Source organism: Vidua chalybeata, chromosome 6 (genome assembly GCF_026979565.1).
Source record: "Vidua chalybeata isolate OUT-0048 chromosome 6, bVidCha1 merged haplotype, whole genome shotgun sequence".
NCBI lineage: Eukaryota > Metazoa > Chordata > Aves > Passeriformes > Viduidae > Vidua > Vidua chalybeata.
The window spans coordinates 34,642,551-34,663,736 of record NC_071535.1 but is presented as its reverse complement, the minus strand read 5'-3'; the positions used below and the strand labels follow the sequence as shown (position 1 = coordinate 34,663,736).

At 44.0% G+C, this 21,186-nt stretch overlaps 1 protein-coding gene across 1 annotated transcript in view; it reads right to left on the bottom strand.

Moving 5' to 3' along the window:
• The window catches only part of TTC9 (tetratricopeptide repeat domain 9), a 28,394-nt gene extending 21,314 nt beyond the window's left edge, over nt 1-7,080 (bottom strand). The window contains exon 1 of the mRNA XM_053945734.1: nt 6,699-7,080. Coding sequence (XP_053801709.1) covers nt 6,699-7,065 — 367 coding nt within the window. The 5' untranslated portion in view covers nt 7,066-7,080. The remainder of the gene's footprint in view (nt 1-6,698) is intronic.
• Between the last annotated feature and the right edge of the window lie 14,106 nt (nt 7,081-21,186).

Sequence of the window (21,186 nt, the reverse complement as noted above, 5' to 3'; positions counted from 1 at the left end):
ATATTCAGCAATTCCAGCAAAGCTTCCACAAACTGCACTGACTCTACAATCTTTGTTAGAGAGAACAGAATAGTAACACTCCATGCGACCACAAGATTTACCTGCATTCATCCATCAATGTCCTGAGCCTACTGTTTCCCATCCAAGATGCAGTGCAGAAATGAACAAAAGGAGAGAGATTCCTGAGCAGCCATTAGCAACACCTTTCTAGTTAATGATAGTTAATTCTGACTTTTTTTCAAAGCATTTTTAAACCTCAGTATTAGTCACTGGTATGGTCATCTGAGTAAGCTGAAACCAAATAAACAGTTGTTTTCCTTCCCTATCAGTTTCTCATCCATGAAGTGAGAGAACAAATAAATGGCCAGTAATTTTTCTCAAAAGTTTATTAAGTATTTTCCCCCTTTCTTCATTTCGTTTCCTCCATTTCACAGTCCTTTGTATGTTACTTTCTGAGACACAACACAATGTCAAGAAGCTGGCAATATTTAGACCTCCCCTTTTATTTACACAGTTTACTTTTACTATTCCTTTCCTCACAGCAGCTCCTTTACCATGCTAAAATCCTAATGTGTGACTCCTGATGATCCTCCATTCTTGGAATATCTGTTGCAATGCTAGAGGACAGTGATAAGGAACTTGGGATGTGCTGCTGAACTGATAAGCAGTTCTAAGAGAAAGGCTGGAGAAAGAGGCCTGGAGCTGGGTTAGACATTTCTGGGCCTGAGCCCAAGTGAAGAGCAAGAAGAGAAGGATGCTCCACCTGCTGAACCATTCAGAAGTGGCTCAGCTCCCAGAAAAGGTGGTAACTATGGAGCTCATGGGTATATTTATCAATTGACTGGGACCCAGCTTTAACACTCAGTTTTATTGAACCAGATGAACCATCTTCAGCACAGCACTGGTGGAAACCTATGGAGGTGTAAGAGGCTGTGACTATTGCATAACTCTTGCTGAAGGAAACTCTAGGACAACATTTCAGAAGAGGATGGAGTAAAGCTGGAAGGATGTGCTACTACAGAACTCAGAAAGCAGCAGTGTTCTCATGGTGGAAAACAAGCAGTACTCTTAGGTAAACAAATTATCCACTCTGTTCTTGGAGAGCTTTGTGATTTTTGGTATCTCCTGCTTCATCTCCCATAGTAAGCTGTAGCTGAACTTTGAGGGATCTCAGGCCATCAAGACTGCAGCTCCTCTGGACAGTCTGACCAGAGGATCTATACCTTCTCAGTTCTCAGTTTCAGGCAAATGCTGACAAGGTCAGTTGGGATAGGCTTCTCCTCATGCAAAGGGAATTAAACTTGTGGTAGAAGTAGCTGCAAAAAAATCCTGCAACCCACAGAGCCTTAAGTTTTGAGAAGGCTTGGGATGGATAGTGACATATATGGAGAAAAACACATCTTCTGCCTCAGCAAGAGATGGTCTCAGACACGTATCGCTTAAACCAAGGCTGGTGGCAACTCGCTATCCTTTCTCTTCCCTCCCTCATGCCCCCCCTGGCATCTGGATGTATTTCCATCCCACCCTTTCAATGCACAAGAGACTCTGTGAACAGGGGAGATCTTTGTTATCCTAAATAAAAAGGAATAGGTGAATACTGAGTATTTCTAAAGAGCAATTCATGACAATACCTTTAAATTCCACATCTTTCTTAAATACATGTCAGAGTTTGGGCCTATCACTGAAAAAACACACACAGTCATTGGTGTTTATTCTCTGCTGCAGTTGCACCTACCTGGAGCAGTAATTGCGTCAGTCCTGTAAAACAAGGAGTTTCCAAGCATTTCAGGCTGGTCAGATGTATCTAAAACAAGAGTGTCAGGAAACACCCCCTGCCAAACTGAAAATGCAGACCACATCCTGCTGCTCTGTTTGCTGCTGCCCCTCTTTCACACTGGCATCCTTATAGAGGGTGTTTTTGTTGATGCAGTACATTAAAAAAAAACATCACATCAAGCAACAATCCAAGACTGCTTTAACACCCACAGCACCATGTGTCCTGGTAGAGTCTGTACTTGCTAACGGCTATATACTTGGATGGGCTTTTAGCAGAAACTCCTTTTGACGTCTCCTAGTGGGTGGTCAGTGGAAAGTTTTACCAGCTTTTCTCGAGTTTAGTTACATTTTTACTTGGATTACGTATTATAAGTATTTGGATTTTGATTTCTCACTGCAACTACTCACAGAAGACCACGCAGCTGACGGTAATTGGAAGTAGTACCCACTTCCCATCCTGAGGATGCTAGAAGGTTTCTATGCTGCTGGAAGTGTCACATTCTCTGGGACTGTCACTATGACCTTCACATAGCCATTGGAATGGTACCAGTGCAAATCTCTGCCAGTGTAGGAAGCCAAACATCATTTTCCAGACTGAGATGTATCTAGGAGATCTAAATTCTTAATACTCTGTCCAGGCATTTGTGTCCTTTTGCCAAGACTCCTATAGTAAACTACAGGTACCTGAATGGGAATATAAACACACTCCATCTATTGTACATTCATGTAATTAACAGCTTTACAGTACTCCCAGGAGGTCAAAAATGTAGATGGATAAACTGAAGTTTACGAAAGATAATATAGCTGGTTAGCACAGAGAGGGAGGATTAGCAATCAGATCCCCCAGCACCACTCATCATCCCCAGATCTCTCTCTGGTTCCATTTCTCCTGCCAGAATTAGCTCTAGAATTTCTGCATGCTTAGGAAAATCAACAAAGGTTTACTTATCACACTGCAACATTCCCTCACCAGAAAAGCTTAAAACTGTGCATACCCTTAGCATTTTGCTGCTTTAGAATGACTAGGACTTGTTTCTCTCTGCAGAGTAGACATAGTGCTTTTAATCCTGTAAACTTTTAGGAAGTAATGGTGGTATAAAATAATCATTGCATTTAATGGTTGCATTTGTAGTTGATAAATGACCCCATCTACATGCAGTAAGTAAAGCATTTGAGCTTCATCTAGATCAAATATGCTGTATAAGTGGAAGGGAGATCAAGACCTGAGGTGTATTTGGCCAGTTTACTTTTCCATAAGCATTCTTTGTACATCCATCTGTTTTTTAAAAGAACATAAACCACTAACTTGTAGAAAACTCAGCTGAATGCACCATCAGGATGAGCTCGTGGTCCTTGTTCTTTACTTTTCAATAGGGCTGAGAGAGGCAAAAAGAGGTCAAATTACTTCCTCAAGGTCAGAGACTGCCAGTGAGTCATAAAGAAAGGACTGTTTGCATTACAACCCTGCATTCATTCTGCAAGGCTCTATGCTACTGGTAGGCTTTTGTCTTTGCCTACTCTAGCAATTTCTGGGAGCCTTGGCCATGCTGCTGCTCTTGCCTCTGGTGACATTCATCAGAATGACTTGTGGTAAAACGATGGGGTATTGGCAGGCCCATGCAAGAACGCAGCAGCACAGTTTTGAAGGACAGTCCCTTTAAGGCAAAACTCTTGGAGCTTAAAATGAAGCCCAGCTAGCAGCTTAGTGAAAGAAACATGAGCAGCTCTGCCAATGGCAAGTTCTGAAAATCCTTGTCTGATTTAAAATAGTAATTTTTTTAAAATCACAAGAACTTAAGACCCAGCAGATCTGGGGTCCTTTGAAATGGGCTAAATAGTTTAGGCTGTGGGTGTGCCATGCAGCTCTACAACAGCAGACCTTGGAAAACACACCAAATATTGGGGGGCTTTTAATAAATATGTGAGCTGGCCACCCCATCTTACAGTAGAATTGCCTGTTGAAGGTGCTCTACAAAACAAGTGGGCCTAAACAAGAATCTATGTGCACACCTCTGCCTAAATTTACCTTCAGTAGGCAATGACAGGCACTGAAAAGCGTTTTGTATTTGCCCACACGTGCCTACTCATGCAATTGGTCAGATTAAAAAAAAAAAACAAAACTAACTAACAACCCCAGCCTTTACCCATGAGATCACACGAAATCCCCTCTGGGCTTATTTCTCACCTGTGTGTATATTTACCTGTAGTTGATGCTCTCCTCTGACTCTCATGTTGCATCTAAACGAGTCAATGTGAGAGTGCATCTGTAGCTGTGATGCAAAGCATCTCTGACAGGTGGATGTGTGGTGCCCACATGAAAAATGACAGTGCAAAAGCAAGGTGGGCTTCTCAAATGCCAGGCTTAGAGAGTAAGCGGAGGTGCTAAAAGAACTTGATAATAAGGACACTCAGATGACAGCTGGTAATGCTACCGGCTATACTTCAGAGCTAAGTGAAAAGCGGCTTTCTCCAGAGTTAACATGTACTGCTGTTATGCTTTCTGCACTATACAGATTTATTTATTTTAGAAACAGCTCTAGGCAGCCAGCAGTGCTCAGAAGCAAAACTCCCTGCATCTCCTCTGCTCTCCATGTCAAGTACCACTGATTTCAGCTGTAACAGTACGTGCTGGTGCCTCTGCCAGAGCCCACGGTGTAAAGAAACTGGTGTCTTCTGCTGCACCACACTTAGAATATGAAGTCCAATGCTGCACTTCTTGAAGCTGCTATTAGAAATATATACTAATTATTGTTACATTTCTGGGGAAACTCCCTCTCCTCTCTTCCTTTCTCTTTCAACATTGATCACAATTCACTGATCCTCCTGCTAGAATGGGAGCTCTGTGATTGGGCTAGGAGTAAAAACACTGCAATTCCAGTTTAACTGCACATTTCCCTCTCCAGCATGCAGGGCATTTCTTTAAAATTGCTTGCAGATAGCTCAGCACACACACAGAAGCAATGCATTTCTGAGACAAATGCTGTTCTCTGCTCTGTGCATGCCATCTACTGAAAACATGTGACAACCGCCTGTGCAAAATGACAGCTTGACCTGCTGTGAGGTTATCCCAGGAAAAGCACTACTTGTAAGTCCAGGGTTAATTATACTCACCTCCTCCTGTGTTCATACTGGTTAAATTTAGGAAAAAAATCTGTTCATATCTAGGATAAAGATGGAGAATGTTTCTCACACCAATTGCTACTGCTGACAAGATCAGATACAACCAACAGTGACAAAAATTCCTTGCACAAACATGAAACTCTAAAAAAGTGAGCTGGACAATGACAATGACACAGGTCAACTCCACCAGCAGGAGTCAAGACATTTCTATCAAGTAGAACTTGTGTACTGGCAGAAAGTGCCTCAGAAGCAAATTCCATTTCTCTCTCCCACTTCATTTACTGTCTACCTACCACGTCTCATTTGTATCTAACAGAGACAGTGCCTGTGAGCCCTTTTTTCAAGCCCAGGAAATCACCAAGCTATATTGTTCAGAGTATTATGGGCTCATTGTGTAACCCTGCCAATCTAAATGATCCTTGCCAAATACAATCAATGGATTTTAATAAACCTGTGAACAGAAATTTGTAGAGAGACAAAATTACATCTGTGCAATTATGGTACCGCTCTGAAATCTCACTTGCCTCTCCACCTACGAGATTTCAATAGGCTTTTGAAGGAAGAGTATTTGGAAACATGATGAAAAGGAGCTAAATTGTGCTCCCCATTACATCCCAAAAGGCATGTTGAATGTAAGAGACTGGCATGTATTATGACGAGAAGATGCTGGCTTGGTGTTTCAAACCATTCACTTTATACTGCATCTTTTCTAGCACTAGAGAACAGGAAACAAAGCTAACCAACTCTGTCTAGAAAGCCAAAAGCTAATGTCCTGATTTGTGCTATTTTTTATCCCCAAGTATATAAAGGGTCATGAGTGACCCTTCATCCTTCTGGAAAACAGCAGGGCTTTTTTAATGCTGTTATTTTGTGTATCTTGTCCAAGTTATGAATGCTCTCTTCCCTGTATGTACCTAGGCACAAGTTTTTGTTGTAGAGATGCTTTCAGGTTTGGAAAGAAAAAAAACACGTGCTGCTGGAGACCAAAAATAACATCTGATCCTGCACTTGTTTGGATAAAGCTTCTTGAAGTCAACAGGAGTTCTGTTTCTGTAACGACTTTAGAATCAGACTACAAAGTAGTTAAACCCCCCACCACTCCTCTCCATCTTTCTGCAGCACTTCTAAACAGATGGCAAGGAGCAAAGGGATGCATGATCAAATGTCTACTGACCACAGTGATGATTGGAAGCTAGCGAAAAGCCAGGACTGTGTTGGCTTTCAACTTTCAATGCTTAGAAGCCAAAAAATTATTTTTAAATCTGGTAGAACTATTTGGAGATATTGCAGTTGCGCCCAAACCCTTCCCCTTCCTTACATCAAATGTGGTAGGAGTCCGTCTCTCTGTAATACCATTAATTACAGGCTCCAGAGCCGGAGCTGTGGCGAAGGGACTGAAGGACATTTCGGTCTGAGGGTACAGCGCAGCAAGCAATCTTGGCCATTTCACGAACCACGATTTCTGTCAGCCGGAGCGCCCCACGCACGCACCGCCGCCCTGCCACTTGTCTCCCGGGGGAGGAGGGCACGGATTCATCGGGGGGCGGATGGAGCCGCCCGGGAGAAGGGCTGGGGGTCGCGGGCGAGCCCGAGCGCCAGGAGCGGTCGTGCGCCCCATCCCCAGCGCTGCCTGGAGCAACACGGCTGTGCCCAGCGGGAGCGCGAACGCGAAAATGGAAGCCAGCGGAAGGGAAGGAGATGCGGCGAGCGGAGCGGGGCGGCAGCGCTGCTCTGCGGAGGGGGAGGGAGGTGTGCGCGGCGCAGGTGGGGACCCGCCGCCCCCCGCCCGCGGTCCCGCTGACCTGCCAGGCTGTTGTAGCAGTCGACCTCGATGGCCTCCACCGCCTGCCGCTGCTCCTCGCTCAGCCCCGCCGCGGCGGCGGCGGCGGGAGGGCGCTGCCCGGCCGGCTCCTGGCTCAGCAGCAGCAGCAGCGCCTTCAGCTCCAGCAGGGCGCGGTGGTACTTGCCGATGGCCTCCCGGAATTTCTTGTCCTTGTAGCACTGCGCCCCTTCGCTCTTGAAATCCAGCGCCCGTCCGATGAGCTCGCCCGGCTCGGCGCTGCCCGCCGCCGCCGCCCGCGGCTGGGCACCGCCGGCGGGGCCGTGCCCATCGCCCGCCCCGCGGCCGCCGGCGTTCAGCTTGCCCGCCGCCGGGCTCGCCCTCTCCATGGCCGCGGCGCCGCCCGGCTCCCGCGCCGCCCTACGCGGGCGATGCCGCGGCGCCCGCCGCCGCGCTCCCGGCCTTGCCCCCGCGCCGCTCCGCGGCTCCGCCGCTCGCTCCCATCCTCCGGCGGCCGCCGCTCCTCCTCCCTCGCCCCGCCGCCCGCGGGGCGCCCGCCTCCGCCCGCCCCCGCCGCCCGCCGCGGGCACCGCCGCCCCCCGCTCCGCTGCGACCCCCGCCCAGCGCAGCGCGGGCGGCGGGGGCGAGCCCCGGGCGTGGGGATGCGCCGGCTCCGCTCCCCGCTCACCGCGCCGGCCCGGCAAGGGGCGAGCGTACGCCGGGACCCTCAGCTCCCCGGACTGGTTGACCCCACAGACCCCCGCCCGCCGTCCTGCTCTCCCTGAGCTCACTCCAGCCCCCACAGCCGGGTCTCTTCTGCTCCCCTGTGCCTTGCCCTCCCGTACTTGAGGGTATCGCCTCCCTGTCGGCAGGCTGGGATTCCACCTCCCCCATTCCCCTCCTCATTCCAGTTTCCCGGCTCCATCTCCTCTCCCAGATCCCACCAGTGGCCGTCCACCATCAACAGCTGTTCATGGTCCCTCCAAGTGTTTTGGTGTATGTACTCCATATCGCTGGGCAAAGAAGTGCCAGACCATGAAATCTGTGTGCTCTCCATAAGGGCAGCAGAAGCCAAGGGCCAGTAACTGCCCTGGCACCAGTAACTCAGGGACTTTGATTTTCCTGAAACAGATTTTCCTGTGTGCTGCTGAAAAATGGGTCGATGCTCACTGATGCCTAGAACATGTCCTGGTTTGGGGGTATCAGTGGCGAGTGACTCTCCTGCTGCAAACCAACAACAGAAAAACTGTGTGGAGCATGAGGCATTGTTTTGTTAGGCCTAACACCATGTCTGCATTGAATATTAGAACAGTTGGATGTATTTCAGGTGCATTGTTGTGCCAAGATATTTTGTAGGTCTTACCACATGCTTAAAAACTAGAGGATGGATGAAAAAAAACACAATGATTTTTTTTTTCTCAATAATATATTGGGATGCATCTTTTCATTACCCATGCAACTCTTACATGGTAAGGCTGAAGCTGTGGTGCAATGTGTTCAAGCTTCTCTCTGCAACCATGAGAACATTTTAAAATGGAGACTTGAGTTTCTCTTTGGGGTATGTGCAGCCTACTGTGGTGGCATGTGGTGTTGCAGTGCTGGGCAAACTAGGATAGCTGTGTGGCATAGCTCCATGTAAAGGTATTAATGCAGGTCTGGGACTGGCGCCTGGATAATTCCATGTTAGCAGGGCTTTTTGCATTGGCAATGTTAGTCCCTGATGCTAAGTTTCTGGACCTTGTTGAGGTTGTGGTCACAGTGTGGGACAGACACATATCTACTCACTTGAATCCAAAAGCCACACCCACAGGAGAAACAAATAGCATAACACTGATTGTGATAGAAGTACAATTTTGAAAATGCTTTCACAAGAGAAATGATAGCTAACATATTCAGCAGTGATTACATGATTTCAAGTGCTTTCATTTCCAGGTGCCCTACTAGCTACATCTTCAAGAAATCTTACTTTATGAAAATGGATGCTCAGCATTTTCAGGTACCTCAAGCCAAGAGTGAGATAAATTACTTATAAATCTTGTTCGAAGTACTTGCTCAAAATGTGATCTAAAATCAGGAAATCCTGGGGGGCGGGTGTGGCGGTGGTGGATATTAGTCACAGTAGCTAGAGTGGAATTGATATGTGGAACCTAAATACTAAGGAAGGAAAATTCCTGTTGGGACATTGTTTTAATCTGTCTGCTAGTCATATTACACAAAGTAAGTTCAAGTAATTTCAGAGGTTTCATTGTCTCATTATTGATTGCTGGTTGGGAGAACTCACAAGGACAACATATATCTCTTGTGCTGGAACGCTGACTTTGCCAGAGGAAAGGAGATTGCCACAGAGGATTAATTGCTGAGATCTGAGCAGCTGCAGAAGCTATCGAAGAAGGAACTGTTTTCTTGGAGGGTGATGTAGCGAAGTGACAATGGGAGTAGTTGCTTCTCTTTTTCAGCATTTGCCTGAGCCCATGGAGTTATATGGCACAGGGGGCATCGAGAAAATGACTTTTTCTCCTCCCACCCCCTCTGCTTAAGGGATCTTTGAGATTTCTTCCTTTGGTTACTGATCAACAGTGGTAGTCTAAAACAAGCTATAAAAAGTGTAAGTTTTCTTACAGAAGAGTTTGCCAGTGGCCGCTGGCAATATGGGCGCAGATGTGGTCAGAAATGGTCACAAAATAGTGGTAAAACTGGGTGGTCCTTGCATTATGAACTACACTGAGTATACCAAACTGTGGCTTAGTCTCAAATTCTGCCTAAGCACCCAAATGAGTTTTCCACCTTGTAGTTCTTCCAGAAATGTCCAAACTCTCTTCCTGACATTGCTGGTGCCTATGAGGATGAATGCCACAACCTTGTAAATCCCAAAACAGACCATAACAGGAATGTCTGAATGATTGCTGTTTATTGGCCAACTTAGATCCTTTGTTGATAGCAAAGAGTATCCCTCAGCTGAGAGCTAGATCTCTCAGCCAGAGAATTCAAACCTGCCATAGGATATGCAGGATGACTGGCAAAGGTCAGTTTGGTCTACCAGATCCTTCTTCCTGGAGAGGAGTTAAGTAGTGTTGGCTGTACTAAAATATTTAGGAAACATCACACCAGACATAGGGTCACCACACTGACCACAGCATAAGGGACTGCTTTTATTTGTTTGTTTGCTTTTCAAGAGGAATGTGGTGCTTGGAGGAAAACATGAGAAGCTTTCACCTTTCCAAGTCAGACAAGATTTGTGTTTGAGAGATACCTCACATGTCATTTAACATATGACATGATGGTCAGGTCTAGATTTCAGCTGTCTCAGGCCCACTAAACTCCCCATACAGGCTTGCCAGTGGTCAACACCTTTAGTGATATTCAGCTTGAAAACATGACAGGAACCTGAAAGCATCAGAAAGATTAAGTTTATATATTATATTGATGCACTGAACTGTGAAATAAAGCATACATACATTCAGATAAAATTAAGCCAGTTTGCAGTCATTACCTGTGTGCCATGAGATGGGGTCATCAGTATGAGCTCTTGTGCCTGTCTTTAGTCCAGTGGTGAGGGATTCTCTGACCATAGAAGCAGAACATGCTTATCTATCCCATTCTGTAATAGATGGGGTGTACCTGTCTATCTGGATGCCCCCAGATGCTGTATCTAAAACTGCCTGAGTGTGCCTGTCTCTCCTCCTCCACACTGAGCTTTCCTTAGCACGTTCCAAAAGCATACACTTGCATTGCTTAATTATTATTAATAGTAGTATTATGCAGAGGTCACATGCTTCATAGGATATTTTAGGATCTGTGACTCACTAAACCATAATTTCCTGTTCACAGGTTACCTGAAGAAAATTGTCTTTTTGGAATTCTATTCTTGGCTGGAAGATGTGGGGGAAATGGTAAATATTGTGAAAAATACTGGATCTTACATATCTGTGAGCTGTCCCAGCCTTCCTCCAGGTACAATTGTTTCTGCCTGCACATAAGACAATTAATTTACAGGCATACGGAACAGATTCTCTGCATTTCAGGATATTGCTGTAAGGAAACTGGAAAGGCTTCTGAGACAGCTGAGGAGGCTGAGCACTTGGGCTCTGGTGGGGCATTGAAGGACTGGAGAATCTTTCCTGTGAAGACAGGCTGAGGGAGTTGGGGTTGTTCAGCCTGGAGAAAAGAAGACTTGGAGGGGGGGACCTCATTGTAGCCTTTCAGTACCTAAAGGGGGTTAGAAAAGAGTTGGAGAGGGACTTTTAACAAGGGCAGGTAGTGTTATGATATGGGGGGATGGCTTCAAACTGAAAGAGGGTAGATTTATTGGACATAAGGGAGACATTTGTCTTTGATGAAGGAGGCGAGGAACAAGAACAGGTTGCCCAGAGAAACTTCTAGAGAACACATCCCTAGGAGTGTTCAAGGCCAAGCTGGATGGGGCTTTGAGCAACTTGGGCTAGTGGAAGTTGTCCGTGCCCATGGCAGGTAGGTTGGAACATGATGATCTTTAAGGTTCCTTCCAACCCAAACCATTCTATGATTCTTCTAGATGGATGTGAATCCACTGTAGCATTTATGCTGTTAGGCGAGCTTTTTGTAAACTGGAACTCTAAAGACTGCTATGAGGAAGTAAGTTTAATATATATTGAAAACCAGGTATCAATTTGGAAAGCAGTATAACATGTAAGGCTTCAGTCCAGTTCTTGTGCATTCATTCATGCTGATGGGACTGTTGACTATGTGAGAGTTGTTTCATCAAATCCTTCCTGCCAAAGCACAAGCCTCACCTATTTCCTATTGTGATGAAAATGGTGTCAATCCCTTGTTAACAGAAGAGATCCCCCATTGCCTTAATTCAACTGCAGAATTCCCAAACAGCAGCAAGCTTCCAGCATACACAGCTGCTGCTGCTGCTACAGTCTGTCAGCAGCTTAGTCAATCATCCATTATTTATTTCCAAACTGTATGTAAAGCTCTGCAGCATAGCCTTTTATGTCCATATACAGGAAAAAGAAGAGAAAGAACTTCTGAAAAGCCAGGAGAACAAAAACAGAGAAGCCTCTGAAATCCTTTGTTGGGAAATTGTCTTATGTAGTTATATCCAAGGAAGAGAGGAAAGGGAAATAAAATCACATTTAACAGAAGGTAACACCTTGGTACAAATTTCTTTGATCTCTCCATATCGTTTGTTGTAGTCAAAAATTCCTTTTTAGAACATGAGATCCTTTGTTTAAAAGTGTCCATCAAATGCAACACACTTGGAGAGTATTGTGCATGTCTTCTTCCGCAGTCTGCATTCTGTGTTGGGTCAGTTCATCCTGTGGGCTGTTTGATGCCTGCTGACTGCTTGATTGAGAATGGTGAATCAGGACTACAATGAATCTCCTAGGAATAGTATACAATCAAGGAAGAATAGCCCACAGAAATGTTTGCAGGCAAATAAGAGAGTCCCCGTGACAAGCCGTTGCACGTGTGTGTATATGAGCAGCATCTTTGTCACAAAAAATGCTTGCTGGCAATACTAAGAGGTGGATGGTTAAACAGAGCAGCTGTTCAGAATGAAAACAACTGTTCCAAATTCTGGTTTTATCATTCTGGATTCCTTCCTTCTTTTTCATAAATGCGGTAACAAATTGCTAACTAAGAGGTTTACCCATGAACCCAGGACAGGTCAAATCACAACAATTTAACATCATTCCCAGTGTTTCTTTTTGCACTTTAATTAAAAGTGAGTACTCTGATTTGCAGAACAGCCACACTGGAAGGAAATGCTGAAAAAAAAAAAAGTTTGAAAAACACTTTTAACCTCTTAAAATCAGCTGTGCACATCCCATCTACAGGCTACAGCTATAATCTCTTAAGCAAACTCCAGTGTCCTGGGTAGCTCTTGCACTTTACTCAGGCTGGACTAAGGAACAGCAAGGTTGAATCCTCTGTTGTGTGTGAAAAGAGTAGATCTGGAAAAAATCACATCCAGATCTTGCTTATCAGACAGATATTGAGAACCACAAAACAGGCACTCCTATATCTTTCAGCCCTCATTCTTCCTCTATCTTATCTTCCAGCATCCAAAGTTGTCCTGATTCTGGAGGCACATCTACACTGGGCAAAGGGGTGTGGTGTGAGGTTCTTGAGTTAGTAGTGACCTAGATCTGATTTGAGAACATTGCTTTTTCTGAGACCCTAAGGAAGCAGACCCTCACTCCACTGTCAGTTGCTACTGCCCCAGGAAGACCTACAGAACTGCCTAATGCTACACCACACCATTACGGGCTCAAGTTACTGCACATCAGCTGTTTCACCAGCCTGGCAGGGTGCCTGTTCCAACCCTTCATGGAGGTGAAGGCACTCATTCCTTTAATGCTGAAAGACTGCATATTGAGCAGCATTAGTGGGGAATAAGAGACTTCATAGAAGCAGTTACTGCAGGTCCGTTCATGTCTGGCATCCTCCTCCTGCCCAGATAAATGGCACATAGTTCAATGTTAGTAAAGATCACTTAACTCCAAGAGTGACAGTATGTGAGTGTAACTGGAAACTGAATTACTGAACAATACAAAAAAGAATCCTAAAATGCACTGAGTCCCCATGAACTTTGAATTGCTGGTACTCTGAAGAGAAACGCCATCCAATGGTCACCAGTAGTAAAGCATGCTCAGTTTGTGTTTCCACATTAGGACTATTGCCTAGTCTTTACATCATGCTTACATCTTCAGGATCAAGCAGTGATTGCAACTGCATTCCAAGATAAGTGCATATTTATCATTACTTGCCCATTACCTGAAGAGCTCACACCAGCACCCTTGGGTTCAACTCATACATACAGCTGTAACTCATGCAGCTGAATTCTTCCATGGTATCATAAAGGCACACATCAAAAGTGCATCTAACTACTTCTAAGCTGGAAAAAACATCTCTCTCTTAGTTTTGTGGCTTAGTCTTTTTTTATGAGATTAAAAATTACACATGGGAGCAAATGGAAGTGCTTGTGCTTCTAATTGCTTGGTTTGTGTGAGACACAGCTAGTCCCAACTTCAGCTGAACTGCAAGAGAAAAGCTACAAGCAGTAATTTTACAGAGCAAGCAGATCTGCTTGAGAAGTATCTGCTTTTTTAATATCTGGTCTGGCAGTGTGCAAAGGAATTAAGATCTCACAACAAGCAGAGGTGTCTGGAAAGTTCCTAGTTTGGCAATGTCTTTGACAACCAGGGCTTACAAGAATTGTTTTGCATATCCCATCCATTTTCATTGTTTTATGTCATGGCACAATCTTCACTAAGGTAACGTTTCAATGCTTACTAACTTTGTCATTCCTGAGGGGTACCAAACCCTGGCCTCTTGGAAGGCTCTTGCCGTGCTAGACACACTTGATGGGCTGATGTCAAAGAGAGAGTTTGTGCTGTTTTCCTGCCTGGTCTCAAAAGTTCCTGCAAGTTGTTGATGGTGATTAGAGTGGCCTCTGAGGAGAAATGGGCTATTTCAGGAAGTGTGGCTGACGATACAGCAAATGGTACTGTCCCCTAAGAGAGCACTTAGCCACTCTGTCGGCAGACTAGCAGGCCCTCAGCTGGCAGCTCAGATAGCTGTGCTATCCTTGGAAGAGAGGTGAGACAAAGGTGTTTTATGGTCCTGACCTTTAACATGCCTGTGCTGTTATTGAGTTTGAAGGGTAAACTGCAGGGCCTGGGTCAAATTTCAGTGTAAATGCATTTGTACTTGCTTTTCCAGTTGGATGTAGTTATTCTGCTTGCTTTTCTCTCTCTCTCTCCTAATATGCTGAGGGTGCTGCAGTGCACAGCTAAGCAGATGGCTCACTTCATCCTAGAGACAGATCCATTTCTGAGCACAGGGATACTTGTATCTAAAGAAGTGATCAAGTGAAACCATTTGAGTAAAAGCTGCATGGAGATCGTTAAGCTCATTTACCACCTATATGGGTGATTTGCTTACAAGTAAAACGAAGAAAAACTATGAAAGAGGAATGCTTCTTTCTGTATCTCCAACATTTGTCCTGCAGCATATGGGGTTTTCCTGAGGATATGCATTCCCAGATTTCCTACAAACAAATTTGTGAGGTCTGGTGAGCACAGAGCCTCAGGCAGTGTGGTCACAGACTTACCATCTGTGTGCGATCCCAGTAGCATCAGCCCTGCAGTTTACATGAGGTTCTCATCTTTCAAATTTTGTTGTAAAAATGATTCTGTTCCCCACCCAGACAGCTTTCCAGGCCAGGCCTCATCTTCCAGGACACTGCAGTGATGGAATGTGGCCAGCATTGTGTGGTATCAGTATAACTGTGTGTATACTGAGAGCTTAAATGAACTTTGAGTGAGGAAACATCATTGCTTCATCCTACAAAGAGAGAAGAGAAATTCTAATGGATCTTGATGTGTGAAAGACTTTCAAACTCATTTAGTTGCTCCACGTAATATTGCCAATGTAAGGTCTCAAGTGTGGACATGTAGAGATTAGTACTATCCCTATTTAATCGAAGCTCACTGAGGATTTCACTGCAGAAAATTTATTTAGTGGTTCCTGCAACACACTGTAATTGCATTGGTAGGCTGTTTGAAAGGTATTTCTTTCCCCATAAGCTGTCATGCACAGCTTACATTAATGATATTGCCCTGAGGAGAGTCAGATGAGCAGTCCTTATGGACCTACTTGTCTGTGCACACCTGTCACAATAATTTCTTAGCCCTGAGCAGGAGTGTAGTGGCAGCTCAGGAAATAAAGATTTCCTGGTATTGAGGAGACTGAATAGAAGAAAAATGGACTATTTTCCTCCAAAATGAAAATACCTGTATTAATATAGATTTTTTAAAATTACTCATTGACTGTGCCTCTACTTGCATCTCTGATTGCATGTCCTGTCAACAAACTACCCAATGACTGCAGTATCCATGCTTCATTTAATTCTTAACCCACTGGTGTTCAAGTAAGTATGGTTTGCTTATGAGGATCAGCCTAGGTTAATCTCTCATTGGGCTGTTTCCTTCCTTCATAAAGCTCTACAGTTATTTGACTGTTTTCATCACAGTGCTAGGCTTAGACATACCAGTACTAAAAAATGCAGAGTAGTTAGAAGAATAAGCTATGCTTGACCTTATTAGCAAGATTGCTTATTCTGTAATGCGAGGCTTTGGAAATTTTGTAAATTGTACTGAATAAATTTGATTAAAGAGGACTATGAAACAGATAAACATGTGCATTAAAAAAAAAAGAAATTCATATGGAAAGGGAAATATGGGATGAATGCAGCTTTCTATGTCCACTTTTATAAATTTTCAAAGACAGAGGAGACATTTGATCTGCCATAAAAGCCAGTACGGATGAGAAAGTAGAAAACTCATGAGCAACACAAAAATTCAGGCTACTGCTTCTGTATCCTTGATATTCACCTGAGAATCAGTTTGAAGTGATCAATTATTCTGCCCATAATAGAGTCCAAGGTTTCATCTCAAAGGCTAGTAAGTCATTAGCCATATAATGTTCCTTTTTAGGAAGAAAAGAACAACAGTGAGTTGAATAGATGGATAATATGGATGGAAAAGATACTCCAGTGATCCTGGAGCTAAAATCTGGAAGACATTGATTTCACCACAGGTGTGATAGTAGATTTACAAAGGCAAGAAAACTCATTTAACTTACTCTTCCTTAAATCCAAATCTTGTTTTGACTTGGAATAAAAAAAAAAAATAGACAGTGACTTGTTAAAGTGTCTGGCACTAAACAAGGATTATTTTGGGGCTGTACAGCTGTATAAGACTGCATAGCTTGGTAAGGCTCAAGCTGTCCTATCTCAGTACAGAGCCCCAGCTGATTATGTAAAGACATTTCCTGCTGGGCAGAAATGCCATTTCCCACAGATGCAATTTTTTACAGATGCAGCACTCTATATGTGAACAAAACACTTTGCTGCTGATTTGTCCCATACTGGGGAAGCCCACCCTGGAGAAACAGCCCTATTGATGAAGGGTGATCATTGCCCTGCTTTATGTTTTTTTCCCTTGAACAACAGTATACGCTTCATGGCACTGAACCAAGCTGTGAAGGACAGTCATGTGGTGTATGCTGATGGCAAATGTAAATTTTTGACAGATTTGTAGGACATACAGTTTGTCTGTATTCATCTCCTGATGTTCCTACTACCATTATTTATCACTGCATTACGATAGCTTCTGGGTCCCAGTGCAGCCTCACTGTGCTAAGTACTACAGAAACACATTCCTGGCTTTGCTGGTTTGGCCTCACTCCAGTAGATCAGCTATATTCATGTATCTCCTGCCTTGCTATTCTAATTTTTTCCTGTCCAACAAAAGGAATGTTTAAAACACTGGGGAGAAGAGACTGGGGGAAATGATCAAATAAGATAATTTGATTTTTAATCTGTAAGTGTCCTTCCTCTACTCTCTATTGCACTGATAGAAAAACATGACTAATTCTTTGCTGGATGTGCAAATACCCCAGCAAATACCATGTTCTGTAAGTTGCCATGTACATGCTGACTTCAGTATGATCTGCAAAGCAAATGGATGCTATGGCTCTTTCCATTATACAGATGAGGCTTTGATATCAGTGTGGGTTCATCACTTGTTTGGAGCAGATACTGAACCTCTGTGATGTGAGCTTCATTGATTTAACCTATCTTTCCTACCAAAGCCTGGTGTAAAGTATTTACAGCTGGTTAACTCTTGACTGATGTGGCTGAGAAAATATCCCAGATGGAGGATTCTCACAGGTGCAAAAGCGTACTGGACAGTGCCCTCCTGCTAAGCTACTTTGTCCCAGCTTTGTACATCCTGAGCTCAGGGTCTCAAGTACAGGCTCTGGAAGTTTTTGTGAAGTGGCATAGCAACTCTGATATCAGTCTCTGATGAAGGACAGTGCAGCAGCAGCATGATGGGCTGATACTGTTCTGATACCCAATGGATCTACCTTGCTTCTTTGGGACCCTACTGAAGCAAAGTATAAGATAACCTGTATTTGGGTAGGGAAACCGGGAATTTTTTAATGTAGCCTGTGATAGGAATTTTGTTAGTCCTGCAGAAGAAGGGATAGATCCTCCTGAGAGTGGGATTTCTCTATAAATTGTAGATACCCGAGCCCATGCTGATCACCAATTCACTAGTAATTTCCTACCTCATAGAGGACCTTGCACCTTAGAGGTTATAGGACAAAAAAGTGAAGCCTATAATGACAGTCTCTGCAGCCACTTCTGAAGGGAGGGGGAAAGGAATACACATCTTTTCAGCCACATTTGCAGCGACCAAGGAAATCCCCTCTCTGAAAATACCTTGATTCAGACCAAGCAGTCAATAGGCCATGTAGCTGTTGAGATGAAAGGCCCCCATAAACTCATGCCACCTCTGCCAAAATGGGTATGTTGCCTTTCCTCTCTCCAAAACAGTGTCCAGTTACCTTTGATATATGCAGTATTACCCAGCAGGGAAGGAACACTTTGTTATAGATCATTTTTCACAGGCCCAGCAAATAGGCCAGGTTGCCCACCTTAGACATTAGTGTCAAATTCCTGCTTGCTCTGGACCCAGGGATGAGCAGCCCTGGCTATGCAGCCACTACCTGGGCTCAACGCTTGGGCCACTCACCTGCGTTCAACTTTGGATAGTGTGGAGACACAGATGAAGAAGAACAGTGCAGCCAGGATGGAAATAATATGTTTTTTTCAGTACCTCTTGAGGCGGGGACACGTAAAATTCCTGTGAAGGAAGCAAAGGTATTAGAATTAACAGGCAACCAACACCAGTAAAAAATAATGCAAAAGGAGAGCAGGGAAAAAGAGCTCCAATTAAGGACCTGCCTGGCCCATTAGGTACCTGAGACAAGTGATGAAGTGTGCCCACTAAGATTTAATGGTAGGTGAGGATATCTGGTTTTGATAGATGGAAGGTGCAGAGAAAAAGCATTTGTGACTCAATGGACAGAGCAGAAATGAAAATTCTTCACTGAAGTGAAATAGACCGCTTTTAGCATTATGAAGCTGCAGTTGTTGAAGCAGAGATATTGCTAGACAGTTTTGTTAATGTTCTGCCACCATTGCTGCTTGCTGGATTTTGTAGCTCTCTCCAATCTTGAAATATAGAAATTAAGTGTTTCTTTTCACTTCCTGATCTGGTCAGCCTGTACATGTTTTGCATCCTCCCACTGGGAAGCACAGGGCTCACTGCCAAACTGAAGCCCTCTGTTTTTCAATAGAAAATAGAATAAATCAGGAAAATAAATCTTGATTTCTTAATCAGACTAGAGAGACTCTATTTTATTAAAGAACTCTTTCAGATCAGCTAAGTGCTGGAATTAAAGGCATAAATATCAAGGACTTTGCAATTTGGCCATATTTGGGGGTACAATGGGCAGTAAAATGATGACATTCAAAGCTTACTGAGAGGTAGCCACCAAACGCCATGGCTGTGGTGCAGTCCAGAGATTAGGAATATTAGATTACTAGACATGTGCACTAAACAGTCTGTATGGTGAGAAGATTGTTTTGCTTTTCTCCCCTTCCCTGTCCTGGGCAAGCCTTCATTGTCAGCAGACACTGTTTGCTTGTTGGCAGTGACTGGTCCACAGCTGTACTCTAGGGCCCTGATCTGCCCTTTGGAAACTGGGGGGAAATAAAACATTGGTTGACTCCCAATCCAGCTAACAAATGCACACAAGTAGAGCTGTATGGGATGGAGGATGTGCTTCAGAGTTGCCTGACAGCTTCATCTGCCTCTTGCTGGATATTGGCCTGTATGTGACCTGTGCAGCTCTAGGGACATGGGGCAGTTTCTGCTTCTACCGCCAGTCCCCTCTGGGTGATCCAACACCTGTAGATTGTACTTGCTGCATCCTTCTTTGTCATGGGCTTTTACGTCGACAAAGCCAATGCAGCAGCAGAGATGCTAAGGTCAGAGATGTCTGCAGAGACACAAAAGTCAGCATCTGCAGTTGCTGGTTTTAATACATGATCATATGCAAGATGACATAGTTCGTGCTTCGTTGCTTGGAAGCTCATTTCGCCTCCTGCCCGCAGTTGCCAGCAGCCATGTGGCATCCTGACATTTCATCTTTATTAACTTCTTGACAGATAGCCTTTTGGGGCTTACTGGGAGATTAATTGTTTGCAGGAAGCTTTTAGACTGTTAGCAGGGTTTAATCTTTTCTTTCCCCATTCTTTCAAACAGGAGACTCTAATAAAGCACTATGCGATAAAGCACTATGAGATGTATTGAAATGATCTAAGGATGCCAGGAACATTACTCCTAGTATCCCACAGTTCCTCTGCTCTTTGCAGCCCAGAGCTGAGAGCAACAAGGTGAGGGGGACACCGTTTTGAGAAGGGCACTGGCTGCAGCCATCATTTCAGTCACTTTAGTTAGATTTTCCCAGTGGCATTTTCCCAGGAAAAAAAAAAAAAGAGCTTACAAGCCTGGCTATTTTTTTTTAATAGTCAATGCATGTGATTAGCAGTATTTATAAAAACTGTGCAGAAAACAGCATCTCAGGAAAAGGAAAAGAACACGCAGATGCACTGAGCGAAAGGAGAAATTAACAGACTTTGAAGTCAGCAAAAGTGCCTGATTAAGGATTTAAAAATCAGAATTTTGCAATTTGGCTGTGCTGTGGGTTTCTAAAGCATAATTCAGTGATGGCTTTTGAGGCCTATGGAAGCTATTTTGTAAATGACTGCATGTGTAATGCCATCTGAAGATACCAGCAACATAAGTGTTTTCAGGGTGGAAAGAGAGAAACTTCACAAGCAAAAATGTTAAAACAGAATATGGGTGATGAACTCATGGCAGCTCCCTCAAACATTTCCTTTCTCCCCTTACACATTTTGTGGTTTCAGCATTTTCTTTGCATTGCCCATACATTTCTCTCTCATGGTTTTCCCTCAAACCATGAGATAAAGATTTTAAAAAATATTTTCCCAGTCCTGTTTATTATAAACCAGTAGCAAATTGCTCATTTCATAAGTAATTCAAGCCCGGCAATTTTTTGTTAGCATAAAAATTTAAATTTCCCTTGTGCTTCATTGCAGAACTAGATTTAATGGAACACAGAATGAGATTTGGAGATATTTACTATTAATCTGTGAGTTCAAATGCAGATGGGCAGAATCGGAGGTGCTGTGATGATATCTTTGTTCAGGAGCCTCTATTATGTTTTGGAAACCACCCAGAGTTTAATGAGAAGGATTCATAAACAATACTTTTCACCTCATGGCATATAGCTAGCTTATTTGTTCAGTCTCTGCAGACTGTTAGAAATGTGCACAGAGATGGTTTTCCATCTTTTTTAGATGTAGTCCTCTCAGTTTAGCTGTGCTTATTTGAAGCCACAAAGGGACTCCTTGGTAGTCTCCCTGCTGTACCCATAATATGGTTTAGAGCATTCAGTGCTAACAATGCTGCATCCACTGGAGATAATAAACATTGTAAATTAGGGACAGTCTCTTCTGTTACACTTAGAGGAGCACAGTAGCATGAGATTCCTCATTAGCTCTGACCATAGAAATACAGAAA